At 39.8% G+C, this 15,353-nt stretch overlaps 1 protein-coding gene across 1 annotated transcript in view; it reads right to left on the bottom strand.

Annotated features, from left to right (window-relative positions):
- The window catches only part of atad2b (ATPase family AAA domain containing 2B), a 96,152-nt gene that overhangs the window by 15,764 nt on the left and 65,035 nt on the right, over nt 1–15,353 (bottom strand). The window contains exon 26 of the mRNA XM_037685751.1: nt 12,918–13,048. Coding sequence (XP_037541679.1) covers nt 12,918–13,048 — 131 coding nt within the window. The remainder of the gene's footprint in view (nt 1–12,917; nt 13,049–15,353) is intronic.

Here is a 15,353-nt window from a genome sequence, read left to right as displayed (position 1 = left end):
AAAAAAACACCACAAATCTTTATCAACACTTAAAAAAACACCACAAAGCCATTTACGATAGTTGCATGGCTACAATGCCAACGACCAGTGCTTCAACTTCAAGTTAGCAAAGTAGCAGCGGACAGGGATCGCTGACTGAACTGTTCGAAGGTATTACTCCGTATGAACTTAATTTGAAGCGGCACACAGAAATAACTCAAGCAATAACGGAGCTCATAGCGGAAGACATGATGCCCATTAATACAGTGACCAGGCCTGAGTTCACAGCTTTGGTAAACAACATGGATAAGCGGTACAGATTGCCCTCGTGCACACATTTTAGCCAAGTTGTTATCCAGGAACTACACAAGATATGCAGAAACAGAGTTACAGCGGAGCTGAAAACTGTGGAGTTGTTTGCAACAGAAACAGATTTATTGCTCGTGTTCATTGAAAAATACATGAGAAGAAGACATTGAAAAATAATTGCATATTAAATCACAATATTGAGGTAAAAAAAAAATGGCAATTAGAATATTTTCCAAAATCGTTCAGCCCTGTGTGACACTGCGTCTAGTGATGCATATGTCTCAAACTTCAGTAAATTATCTTGAGCAGATCAGAAGTTATGGGTCAGACAAGAGAAAGTTTACAGATGTACAGACAGACAAACAATAGTACGTCCGGCCTTCGGCGGACGTATGAAAACTGTTATTTTGATCGTTCACTTGGGAAACTGTTTCTTCTGGTGATAAAGAGAAATGTTAAACATATTTGGAAGTTGATCTGTATTTTCACACAGCAGCTTGATGCATTCTATACATTGTACACGTGTTTACACATGCCAGAGTTCAATGATGCATCACAACAAAGTGTTCCAGGGGTGTTTTCAGCTTAAGACGTGCACAACTGGCAAAATATAAATCTGCCGTCTTTCTTCTTGACAGCAAATATTGTAAACTAGAAGTTACAAGCAGAAAGATAACTATGAAAAATGTGTTTGTTATAAAAGGATCCATTTCTGGTTTGTGGTCTGCTTCTCGTATGTGAAACAAACCTGTATATATTTGTCTGTGGTGCACCGTGTCGCAGCGAATCGTGCTGACCAGGCAATAAACATCTCAGATGGTTCATGCATTATGAGAATATGCTTGTAGCACATCCAAACTACCTTAGAAAAGCTGAGCACTATAAAACCACACCACTGCTTTAACCCTGAGAAAGTTTTATGAGGGGAATAAATCTAAACATAAATTAATTTAAAAAGCCCACGCATTTCATTTTTGTTTTTACTTATTTATTTTTGGTTTTGTCAATAAACATGACTGCTCCCAAGGAGTCTAAAACTCAATTTTTTTTTATTTTGTCAAAAAAAACAACAACTTCCAAATGTAAAAAAAAAACAACCTCCCAGTAACTTTACCATCCTCTAGTGTTCTTAAGGGGGAAAAAAATTGACTATACTGAAATCCATTATAAATGGATTTTCTGATACAATATTTATATCATATCATAAAATGATGCATTATTTTCAAGATGTTTTTTTTTTTTTCTTGTTTTGACCTCTATATTTTTGATTTGTACATTAGCTCTGCTGTTACATTTGAGGGCAGTTGTAAAAATGGCTGCCGGGGGGCTGGAACTTACATCGAAAGAGGTATATTCTTCGGTTGCAAGTTGTTCGCAAACCAGATCTCTCATTTCTTTCAAGAAAATCGTTTTGGCTTGGATGTAAAGAGCAAAAATGCACTTCTGTGGTGCACAAGTACTCATTTGGTTCAAAGCAGTAGCTACACCTGCGTGCAAGACAGATGATCATCTATGCCGGCAGACTCCTGCTGGCTCGACCGAAAACAGGGCATTGTTGGTGGCTCAGTGAAACGGTTCATTAAAAGTAAAAAACAAAAACAAAAGAACAAAACAATAATAAACATGCGCACAAGTTTGGGGGGGGGGGGGTGGACTTGTGAATATTTGTATTTTTCATTATATTAAAAATTATGCGCCGTGTATGACCAACAAAGTTAAGTCAGGTTATATGGACGGTTTATTTTTTTTGTTGAGACGTTTCGTCCTTTATCCAAAGGACTTCATCAGTCCAACCACCAACCAACATGTGCAAGTTTTACCAGATTGTTTTTGGCTAATAGTTTAAGAAATTATTTAATAATTAATTCAGGAGGGCCTGGTGCACTGGATGGTCTTCTCAAACCTACTGACTGGAAAATAAAATTAAAAAGTATGTTTAAAAAATATCCTTTTGGGCATACTATTTAGGGTTAAAGGGCCTTTTTAAAACATTACAATAAAATAAATATTTTGCTGATTTTTTTTAATTTTTTTATATAAAATTCGAATTGTAAAGCTTTATAAAACTGAAAAGTTTTAGGGAGCTAAAATTTTATTAATAATAAAATTTAAATTTAATATTTTTATTTCAGGTGGAGACAGCGTTAAAGTGGCACGGTGGCTCAGTTGACGGAGCTGCTGCCTCTCAGTGAACAGGTCGCTGAATCAAATCCCGGCCTGGGACCTTTCTGGGTGGAGTTTGCATGTTCTCTCCGTGCATGTGTGGGTTTCCTCCAGGTACTCCAGTTTCCTCCCACAGAACAAAAACATGCATGTTACACTGATTGGTAACACTAAATTGTCTCTAGTTGTGAGTGAGAGAGTGAATGGTTGTTTGTCTCCACGTGTCCCTGTGATGGACTGGAGACCAGTCCAGGGTGTCCCCGCCTTTTGCACAGAGACTGCTAGTTATGGGCACAAGTGACCCCCGTGACCCAAAAAGGAAGAAGTGGGTAAAAGATAATGGATGGATGGATGGATGGATGGATGGATGGATGGATGGATGGATGGATGGATGGATGGATGGACAAACAGACAGACGGATGTTTATTTTTCTCTATAAGGAACACCTATTGTCATATTGTTCAACCTTCAGAAGAGGTTACGTTCAGTGGTAGATGGGGTAGATGGTTTTGTTGTTCATTAAAATGAATTTACTTTTGCTGTCATTAACACAAGATTTATTTGTAAATGGAAGGTCAGTGAAAGATCTCTGAGTGATGTTTGTAAAAATAATAGCTTGTCCACTTAATGTAGAGCTTTGTTTCTTTCAACTTGCTGAAAAACGATTAAGAGCATCTTGACAGTGTTGTATTCTCTCCACCTTCCACTCCAGTTTAATGGATTTACAACACATCTTTCTTTTCAGAAGCACACACTGATATTTTTCTATACTTTTCACTACTATTAGGTTGACAAAAGTGTAGCCAGACATTTCAAATACCATTTTCAAGAACTGTGGAACTAATCAGGAGTACAAAATCTTTGGTTTATATAAGCAGTCGAATAAATCAAATACCCAAGGTGCAAAAGCTGCAAAAGGGCACAAAAAACCCCACTGTAACATTAATAGTAGTAACTACCACAAAACGTAACGGATAAAAAAGATTTAAATGTTCAGGACTTATTAACACAAATGGCTGCCACATGCATGGCAGAGATGCACAGCTATGTCAGTGTAATGTGCAATTACACGCAAATAGCAACATTATCAAGACCATCAGCAAAAAAGGATGAAGATTAAAGTGGCAACTCAAAATGCTATCTATTTTTATTGGCATCCGAGCCATGGTCCAGCACTAATGTTACCGTTTTCTTTTGAACAGACATGTGGCTTGGACTTTCAGCCAGCCCCTGCTGTCATTAGGAGCTAAAAATGAAGCAAGTTGACTAACTGAAAGAGGGCCATTTTTGCCGACAGGCTTCTCTAAAAAAGGGAAATTGGGACGTGCTTTAAAAGCCAAGCATCAAGCCAAAAAGCTTCATACTGTGCCAGCAATGAGAAATGCTAGCTTTTTTCTGAGTATAAAAGCACCATAATCTGTCTGTGTGTGTGTGTGTTCTTGGTAAGATGTTGGGGGAATGGAAGGAGAGTGAGAAAAATTGCCAGGCCAGATTGGATTTCTTGTAGTTTAATTTTAATCTGCAATCCTCAACACCACTTCTCCAAAGCCCATCTGCAGACAAGTGTCTGAATCTTGATGAAAGAAAACAGCTGAGAATGAGAGACAGCTTGAAGTAACAAGAGAAACAAGACTCAGGACCCATTTACTCATGCTGAGAAATTCATTTTGATCCACACAGCATCAAGCATCATTTCAGCAAAACTGGCAGTAACAGAACAGAACTTGATTTTACCAAGTGAAGCTCAAATAACGATGCTGTGCTTCTGAAAGGTTGGTTGCGAATAGTCAAATAATACTATCTCTGTCCTACAGGATTTGGGTGTAGGGCCTGTGAACAAATTCTGATGGTATTCAATTCCCCAGATAACGTGGAGCCTCTTCTATCAAGTTAAAAGTCAAGAAAATGAGCCCTGTGCTATTGATGAATACAACCAAACAGAAAAGGAATTGTGCACAACTCACTGCAAGACAACACAAATCAGGACCCATGGCAGCCTCAGCTCTACCAGCAAATATCTTCTTAAATGGTGACTCTCATCCCGTGCACCGGAAATTCAATTTATTATATGTAAGCCTGAGACCGTACTCTCAATCTGTTTCTTTAAGATATACCTCCCTTCTTCATCATACTAACAAGTAAACCCTCCCAGATTAGTGCTGCGTGTGGCTGTTCATAGGGGCAGACGGTCAATGCACAAAGATTAGGCCAACTAAAAAGCATGTCAGTCAGAATGAAAGATAGAGTCAGGCACAGCAAGACACGATATGTACCCCCACCATCCACATCATCCCCACAGGACGTGTAAAAGCCACTAGATAATGGTTTGATAGCTGGATGTCACTTCAGAGCATGCAGGGGAGAACTAAGCACATGTCAGAGGAACACTTCTTTTACACCAATTACACTTCCCGGAGCTCTCAAAAAACTAACCCCCACATCTGATCAGTGGGAAGTGCTGTCAAGGGAGCCCACTGAGCCGAGGCTCCAATTTACACTTGGGGTATTAGGTGGGACCCTAGCGTGACAGTGCAAAGTACAGACGAGACGTATTGTATGCTTCCTGTTACTTGAACGCATCCTGGCACGAACTAGCAGATCTAGCGGGGACGCTCATGTTTGAGTCATAACCTTGTTTTCCTCTCTAAATTTATGGGACCAACACCTGTTGATGGAGAGATGTGACAATAGTTCCCCTAGGTAATTGGCTCTCTTCCCAAAGTCAAATAGTGGCAGATACACATTGTTGGTGGTTGATAGCTGCATGAGGTTGACAGACAGTGGTATAAATGTAGGATGACTGAAAAGGCACGATGAGCTTAAGGAGTTGGGAGTTATCCATCTGAGAAGGGCAGTGTGACAGCAGCAGCTCCAGCACAGACCTATGAATCTAGAGGAAGCTTAAGGCAGGTCACCCATGACTGCACTTCCACCATCTTACACACCTAAAAATCCCATCTCACCAAAAATATAAACAAACCATGTTGTCTTCCAACTAAACCATGATACAGTAGCATATTTGCTATTTTAAAATTAACCTATGTATAGATGTTGGAAATCACATGTATACTAAAGGGTAAAAATCTACTCAGTAATAAACGAGAACGGCTTTTAAAGATGATCACTGTGGTATTTTTCTTTTTGTGTGGCAATATGTCAGATAGAGAATGGAAAAATCGCTTTCCATTCCTGTATGGAAAGCATTTCTCACACCTGTCACCTTCTTTAATTAGTTGATTTAATTTCCCATTTTTGCTGTCATTGGTTGAAGTTACAATAAACTAATTACAAAAATATTACACAGCATGCTAACAAGTATCTTGCATTATTTATCTTGAGGGTTAATCAGTAGCTGTTCAGGGTCACAGGGAGCTGGAGCCTTTCTCTAGCGATTGTTGGGTGAGAGGCAACGTATAGATCCCTTGTACTGGTTGTCAGACTATCACCGGGCCACAAAGAGACTGTAAGAGCTGCAATTGTAAAGGATGCTTTTAACACAGGAGTACCTTGGATGCCATTAGTTTCTACAGTCTTGTTAGGTGGACAAAATGTGCTCACTGAACTCATATTTTCTTAACTTAAAGCAACATTACAGGTTGGATGGACTCAGTTGTATTCAGGTATGGTAGGGCAGCAGCCATCCAACTGTACTTTTTACGTTGTTTTTTTTAAATTGAGAACATCTAAAATAGAGAACAAACAGTGGGGTTCCCAGTGCCTGTGTAGTCTGCTGTAAGCTATAACTAATGGACACAACACAAACGGTTCTAGACTTAAACTCACATACATATTGTGACAACTTGAAATTGCTCAATAACCTGACATGAATGTTCTTAGACTTAGGGAGGCAGTGTTTAAAATATTAAAAAAATCCAGTAAGAGAGTAAAACAAAGGCTGTGATGTTAGAATGCAAAAAATATTAGTAGTTTAAAGTTTGAAGAACGAGAGCAACATATGTATGGATCTCCACTTCAAACTTAAAGCTCTGTTTGTGAGCTTTGCCCTTGTAAGGGTTATTTTAAAGTCACACATATTTTTGTTTCTTTTTTTTTAATATCAATGAACATAAGAGCAGGGAAAGTCCATAATTTATAATAAAAGCTGAAGGTTTAACTTTTCAGATGGTTTTATTTCATATCTATAATTTATTTAGAGGTTAAGAGGCTTTTTAAAGCAGCAATTTTGGGTTTACAACATACGCATCTTGCCATTTTTTAAAGAAACAGATACTATTTCATAAGGTCACACATTTTGCTAAAATACAGATGAGTGTTAATAAACAAAAGCTCCTTTTACAAGCGTGTCAAAATTTATTTTCTTTGCAGTCTTTAAAAGGTGCACTTGACTTTGGTCTTGTCTCTTAAATTAAGAGGACTTCTTTCAAGATTTAACACACAAGTTCAATCAATAAATCCCGACTCAGGTTCTGCATGAGAGAACCTACAACGCTGGGGCTGGCACTTAGAACACAACAAACTGAAATCTGGAAACTAGCACAATTGTTTCAGGCTGTGCAATATATTAGGCATAATTTTATCACAGGTTATGTGTTGAAGTGGCCCTGGTTATTAAAACATGAAGGAACTAGCTGAATAATGTAAATGTAATGTCAAATTATGGGCACAATAAATATGTGCAGTCACATTGATTAAGTGCAAAAATCTAAATTTCCAATGTAAGGTTAAGAATAGAGTCCAACCGATATATCATGGAGGGTCGATATTTTAGACCGATATAGGCGTTTGGGGACATATTGGTATCAGTGATAATTGTCCCGTTATGTGCCTATATAAACACTGGGAACAAACCGTGTCCATACTTGTAAAAGACATAATTGTACAATGTAAGACGAATGCAGACTACTTTCAAGTCATAGCCGTTCACTTTAACTTTCACTTTCAGCACAGCCGAAGCAATGAGCAATACTGTGTAGCGCATCTAGCTGAACAGAGCATGGTAAGTTTAACTGATCTGTAAAATAAAATTAAAATATTTAAAAAAATTCTCTTCAATCCTCCAACCTGCATGCCATTAGCTACGTGCCTCTCAAGTTAGCAAGGTAACGTTTATATAACCTACAGTAGGCTATTGCCTTGTAAAACTTTAGCCAGAATAATAAATCTAGCGTATCACCAGTGGTTAATTTGAGCCGGATCCTGCTGGAACAAGATCCGAGAACTCTCTCATTTTGACCCACTATGTTCCGGCAACTCAAATCTCCGCCCATAAAGGTCCAAAGTCATTGCACATTTTTATTTTGATTATTTATTAAAAATACAATGAGGAGATGTTGCCCTTAGTCCAGCGGACCCAGTCTGTGGAGTGGATATTCCAGTTGCAGTGTGCGCGGCTGTAGTGAACTAGGCCTCCAACCAAAACCTGTCTCTGAAGACCTTCATGGGACAGGAACTGTTATTTCATTGATTTGAATCCAGAAATACAAATTATCTCATCCAGAGACTGTCTAATTGTATCCTGAAGTAATCAATTGAAAGAACACTCTTCTTTTTATATTATCATTACTATTTTACAATATCTTGATAATCAAAAGTGTGTTTAGTTCACATCATTTCTAATGTTGAAGTGAACCACTCATTTTAAATCAACTGTGAAACAGTATTAATGATTTTAAACCTCATTAGTCTTAGGAACCAAGTTAAATGTCTATTTACAAAGTAATTGTGCATTTTGATCTTCTGTCTGAATGAGAAGTAGTGATGTCGGTCGAAAGTCAGAGACAGTCAGAAAACAAGTTATTAGAACGGACTGTATTGTTTTTAAACCTAGCAGACGGTAAAAAGAGAAACACTGGCAGCTGCGTTCCTCTCACTTCTTCCAAACATTTCTCTGTCTGTACTAAACGTTCCTAAACATTCTTGAACCCTCGCTTGACTTTTAATAACCCTCTGACATCACTAGAACCACCCCCTGTTGGTTGTTTCAACCAATCTGTCTTTTATCTAGTTTTTAACTGATGTTTCAGCACTTTGTTTCAACTATGGCTGTGTTAAAGTGCTTTATAAATAAAGTTGATGATGATGAATCAGGAAGTATTAAGTGACCGGAAGTGAGAACTCTTTAAAAGTCCACACTTCCTGGAACTATTTAGTCTAGTCTTCTCAGTCTTCTCAGTCTTCTCGAGTCTTGGAGCAGTCGGACTCAGTCTTTGATGGAGTCTTCTCAAGCCTTCTGGAGTCTTCCACTTCTGAGTGGAAACTCTGACGGAGTCACAGCGCCTTGCTGTGAATCCACACGGGCGTAACGCCTACAACCTCGAAGGGAGCTGAGCCTGTTTGTTGAACGGAGTAAATCGACACGACTTCTGACAATGACCAGCCGCTCTAACTGGAGACGCTGGAAAGGTAGCGTTGAAATGGACCCGGTACCAGAGCTGATTCATCTTCTGCGAAGGTAACGAGTCGTCACGCGCTAAGTGTACCAGAGGTTTGAGCTGGTGTTGAAAGAAGCGTGCTAATTCTGGTCAACAACATGCACCTTCCTCCATCCATCTCTTCTTTAAACCTCTAAATTCCTTCCTTTAAACTCTTCTATTTTGCTAGTAATCTTTCTAGATGCCTTCAGAAATGTCCTGTTGTCTTATTAGTAAAGCGTGCCAAGTTTTTATTAATCAGAACCAGATCAGCGAATCCTTGTGTACATGTTTTGATGTTAAATTTTGATTCTGTTAAATAAATGACCGCATTTATTCTGATGGGTCAAACAAAATAACGTCTCCTGTCACTGATTAAACAATGAACACAGTTATCTCGTCACATGGCATTAATTTAACTCGAAAAAGAAAGAACCCATTATATTTAAATTTTTAGTAGTGAAGGTACAGCAAAGCTGTCCGTTGACATACTACTACATTCAGTGGCCTGTATGTCCACAGCAAAAGCTGTACCCCACATTTTACTACACGGTGCACCACACACTCCTTCCAAGGAGCAGGAGAGGAGCCTCTGGAGGAGGCGGGGTGGTGGGGGGAGGAGGACGGAGGGACAGATGGTCAGATTTACGCACAGAGGTGCTGCGCGGAGTCATTCTCTCCTCCTCCTCTCCAAACAATGTCCCTACTCAGTGCGGCGCTGCGCACTGAAAAACACCCCCCTCCCCTCCATTCAGACCCCCAAACTAGAAACCATCATTTATTCAACAGAATAAATAAATGCCCTGCAGACAGTGCACGTTATGCACAGAAGCGTCTCCAGACAGCTCTACACAGCACGCACAACTGCTGATGTGTCTGAACTCCTGCATACATTTCAGAGATAATAAATAAAAAAAGCTTACAATAAAATAATTAAAATTAAAAAACCGAGAGAAATGTTTGATGTGTATTATTCTTCACATTACATCACGTTTCAAAACAACAGTACTAATTTGTCAAAATAACAGCGATCAAAATGTCAAAAAGACAGTCTAATTTATTATCTAAAATAAGTGGATGGTTGGATTGTCCTTAGCTGGACAGCAGAGAATTGAAGTACCTGAAGTGCATGTGTGTGTGTGTGGGGGGGGGGGGGAGACGTTTTACAGAATCGGAGCTGCTTTGTTCACTGCTCTCTAAAATAGTAAATTCAATTCAACCTTTATTTAAACAAGTTGTTAGTCTCACTGAGCCTCGAGGACTCATTTACTAGAGACCCGTTTTTATTCAAATTAATCAAATGTTTAACAACCGGTTAAAATACATCAAAATGCAGGAAATGGCATGTGTCTTGTGGCATGTGTCTTGTGGCATGTGTCCGACCGTGTCTTGGATATGATAAGCTGCTGACTGATTAATGTCGCACCACCTCACACTGTTCCTCTCATAAAGCACAGCACGGCTAAATGAGTTTTGACCCGTGTTTTTTTTCAGGAAAGGAGTCTGAAAACACAGTCGGAGCTGCAGCTTATAACTTATAGTGCTGGTTTAAATGGTGAACAAGATCCGTAGTTCTGACTTTTCAGCATCGTCTACAGAAAACAATTTTCTGCTGCTCATCTGACAATTTAAATCCAAACCATCTCCAAATAACAGCTATTGTTTTTATATATTTTTTGTTTTTATATTTTTTGCACAGCAGCACTGCTCTCCTCTCTGTTTGCTTGTGTTAAACCCCCCCCCCCCCCCCCCCAGCCCAGTCAGACAGTGAGGACTTTGATGTTGGAAGAGGGTGATCATGATTTGTTTTAGAAAAGGGAAGAGAGGGCTGAGTGACTCTGTGCAGAGGAGGGGCTCCAGAACCCCTCTGACTGGACCAACAGAATCAGGAAACATGAGGATGTTGACCCAGAGGGAGTACTAACGGAGGAAAATACGCTTTTAAAAGAAAAATTGCTGTGAAATACCAGTAAATATTTTGTCAATTTAAAAAAAAAAAAAAACTGTAGTGTAGTTTTTAAACAAACGAATTTTAAAGCATTAAAATTGAATTAATTATTTAAATTAGATATTTTTACTTCAGGCTGAGACGACCCTAAAAGACTGACTACCGGTAGTTTATTGTGGAAAAAATATATTTAAAAATAATGTTTTTGAGCAGTGAAAAAAGGTGGTTGATTTTCTCCCTGAGGAACATGAATAGTCAAAGTTAAATGGTTAAAAACTGTCATTCAAATGTACACAATCGGATGCTTTGGATGTCGATCAGATTTCACAATCTTGTCTGTAGTTGCAGAAAACAAAGAGGTTTTTGAGCTGCATGCATTCAGCTGGGACTGCTGCAAGATGAAGAATAAAGATAAATTCACTGTGAAATCATTTTATTAGATTCTTGAAAATGTGTATTATCTCGTTCTACAAAATTGATTGACAGAATCAGAATAAGCTTTATCATTGTACTGAAATACCGTGAAATTACTGTACAGCTGCGGATGATTATGCCTTCATAAGTTTTCATGCCTGCAATGCTGGTAAGACATTTTCATCAGTGACCAGTGTATAAACAGTCTGCGTTCACCAACATTTTTGCTGAACAGAACATCTATGCATTTATGTTGGTGTTGGGAAGACTCCAGCCTCCTACTCTGAGCCATTAGCCTCCTACTCAAAAAATTATTGAGAAGGCTGAAACCTATGGCTCCTTCATGGGATCTACCTCTGGTGCTGGATGTTCTCACTGCTTCACACTTGGACCTCTTGAACAGGTAGAATTAAAGTTAGTAGCTCTTAAAAACAGCGCTTCTGGTGGCACTTGAAATCCATCTTTTATCACTACACTCTTCTTGCACAAAGTTCTCTTTGGACAAGACTACAGTGACTTTGCTCTCAAACCCTGCTTTTAAGCCTGAAGTATTGGGGTCATATGCCCCAATACTCTGGCGTTTTGATCCCCAACTTTCTCTTCTGAGGAGCAGGAGAGGTTACACAAACTCTACCTGGTACGCATTTTATGCATTTACCTGGACAGGACAAAAAATGTTAAGAAAAGTGACCAACTGTTGTCTCCTGGGCTAGGACATATTCTGGGAAGCCAGTGTCAAAACAGCGTGCTTCCCGCTGGATTCCTGCTGCAACTGCCTTAGCCTATAGCTAAAATTATTTTACAGCCTCCAGAGGGTCGGCATGCCCATTTTACGAGGCTTAAGCTCTTCATGGGTCCTGCTAAAGGAGGTATTATTTCTTTTGTGCCACAGCAAGCTGGACCTATCCTCAAACATTTTCTTAGTTTTACAAACCTGACGTCACATCATCATCGAAGGCTCAATCAGTACTCTGTGTAGCACCAAGTCAGTTTCTTCCTGCTGCTGTCTTCTTCAGGGGTCACCACATCATGCAAACTCACCTGAACAATTTCACCATTTGTTTTACGCCAGATGCCCTTACGGACGCAATTTGGGCTCGAACCAACAACCTCAGGATTACAACACTGCAACACCGATCACAGAGCTATTGAAGCCCTACTCTGTGTAGCATCAAGTGCACATGAAAACTGAGGATAAATGCTCTAAACAGCTGGCACATAACATGATCTGCTGAGCAATATGAGAGTACTGTTCCCAACGTGAGACACAAAACAAATGCTATGAAAGAGAACTTTAGGTTACTTTTGTAACCCCGGTCCTCTAAATAGCACGAGTGAGTGTCTCAACACATTACCATTCTTGCTCTGATGTTGCGAAGTAGAGGTGTTTTGAATAAATTTGTAAGTGCAGCGATAGCTCTATAAATAAGAGAAGGGACCCTGCCCTCCCTGACACTAATAGGCTTATTTCCAAACAATCCTAGCTGGCATAATGTAATAAGAGCGTCTGATGAAGTCACGCCGAGCGTGTTCCCAATGCGAGAAACTCACTCATGCTACTCAAGAGAATTTTTCGAGGAAACAGAAATGTTTGTGTTTTACACAGATGGAAACATCCATGCTTTTCTTTTGCTTGAAACTTTTCAGAATAAGTTACCAAAACTGCAGTGCTTAAAGATGGTGACATACTTCAGTACCCACTTGTGACAAAAATACTTAGAAAAATTAATTACCAGAAGTCGATGGTGGTCAACCACTACTGGAGGATAGGCAGGTTCTGGTTGTGGTTCTTCCTCTGTCCTTCCAGTAGATCCTTTCAACTGCTCTGACAAGCTCCACTTGCTTGTCCTAATGCTGGAACCGTCTATGACAAGATAAAAACCTATTATTTGGAGGGAACATTACCACTGACAGATATGAAATGTTTAAGCTGTGTGCATGCTGCCAAAATAATCTAATAACACCAGGCCAGCTCAATTTAAGAGCCCATTTTTGCTTTTCTTAGAAGGAGAGTGAAAAGTACAAACTGGACAAGAGAGCACACAAACTGCCATGGCTACAAAACAATACAAAACAGAAGAAGAAAATCTATTTGTAGCAGCAAGTGAGTGAACATTACCTCACTTTAGGCTCATTTTTTATCCATTTATTAGTGTTCAAAATGGCTTTGATTAAAAAAATAATAATGTCCTAACTCAGTTTGTGAGGACAGTGAGGACAAAGAAGCTTAAGTGTGATGGGAAAGATTCAATTTGTTTGTTCTGTTGTCTGTTTGTCATTTTCTAATGGCTTGACTACAAATGTTTAAGCCAACAACAGCCTTTGCTTGTGATCTTATGGTTTGACAAACAACATTTTTGTCTGAATCAAATGCATCATGTTAAAATATTTGACTGGATAACGTAGCACATGATATGTCAATGTGAAAAGTGGAGATAAAACCCAACGTTTATCTTTTTTGAGTGTAGTATATGACAAGGTGTCTATAACAATAGATATAACTTTCTAATATCTAAGTAATACTTTTGTATTCATTGACTTACAGTGGGTTTCACCAAACGTCAGTTAAGGTGCACAGGCTGTCGTCATTTGTTAGCATCCATCCATCCATTATCTTTTACTCACTTCTTCCTTTCTAGGTCATGGGGTTCACTGGTGCCAATGTCCAGCAGTCACTGTGCGAGAGGCGATGTACATCCTGAACAGGATCCAAGTCCATCACAGGGACACACATGGCGCTTTGCCACTGTCTCAACTCTCATCGGTTCCGCACCACACTATATCAGTTAAGGGCCTCACCACTGCCAGAACCCACCCCCACTCGGAATGGACTTTGGGACCACATTGTTCATAGTTCCAAGCAAATTGCTCCAATGCGACAATTTTGACGTAAGCAGACAGCAGCCATGGATTGGCCTGCGGAGCTTCATCACAGGATGACGCCCCAGCAAAACTGCAAACTACTTCTGAACGTCCATTCCATCTCAGATCGTGTTGAGTGTGTTGTTTTTGCTAGTTTCTAGTATGGAAGCTCCAAATCTAGAGTCATGGACCAATGATGAGGTACAGATCTTCCTAACTTCACTGGCAAATGTAAGGATTGAGCTGGACGGTGCCACAGTAAATGACAGCATTTACCAAGAGATATCAGAGATGATGGTGCAATATGGCTACACCCTGACTTATAAGCAGTGCCAGGATAAGCTAAAAAATTTGAAGTCCGACAATAGGGCAATTACGATCTCACCCACAGAGCAGGAAAAAAGTCACAATGGTAAATCACCAAAGCAACCAATAAGACGAGAACCGAGTGGTTGCACTTATCAATGGCAACGCGGCTATAAAGGCAAACAACGATTCACTCTCTCACTCACACCTAGGGACAATTTAGGCCCTATTTACACGGACACGATGGGGGGAAATGTACGGTTTTTTCGTATGTTAATTAGAGGAAAAGAGCCACGTTGACACGATCAGATTTTGTATTTACATGCATCCGCAGGATTCCCCCCCCCCGCCTTCCCGAATCTGCTGTAGTTACCATGCCGGGTCATTAGATGGCGCTGTGAATTTTGTACCTTCACCTAATGCACATGCGTGCTGCCTCGGCATGCTCTTTTCCTCTGGCTAAAAGCTCAGCTAACAACAACTTAACAAGTTAAAGCTGGATTTTGGCTGGATTTCGGATAAGAGTCGACAGATTTGACGCCAAGCGGGACCGCTTCATCTAACAGCTCCACACCGGTCGCTGAGTGGACCAGAACAGAGTCGACGATGTTGGACTTTACTCCGTGATAATCGGTAGCTGATTTACTGCAGGTAAATCAAATGTTCTTAATGTTTGCTTGTGTTTGCTTGTGTTTGCTTCGATTACAAAACAACCAACTGAGTTTTTATTTTTTCCTGAAAGAAGAAGAAGCTGTCCTTCCACCAGGCGGACCAGAACGAGGCTCGGCCCAGATGCAGTGCAGGAGGACGTCGAAGAGAGAGATGTTGGATGAACTATTTATTTTAAAAAAGTGTAAACGGCCCCTTAGAGTTACCATTTAGCCTAACATGAATGTTTTGGGGCAGTGGGAGGAAACGAGTACTCTGAGAAAACCCACATGTGCACTAGGGCATTAACAGAGTACTCGAGTAATCTACACATCGATTGCTAGGACATCTAT

This window comes from Nematolebias whitei, chromosome 12, assembly GCF_014905685.2.
Source record: "Nematolebias whitei isolate Nwh7 chromosome 12, NemWhi1, whole genome shotgun sequence".
Taxonomy (NCBI): domain Eukaryota; kingdom Metazoa; phylum Chordata; class Actinopteri; order Cyprinodontiformes; family Rivulidae; genus Nematolebias; species Nematolebias whitei.
Note: the sequence above shows the minus strand (reverse complement) of the source record. Positions and strands in the feature narration are given on the sequence as shown.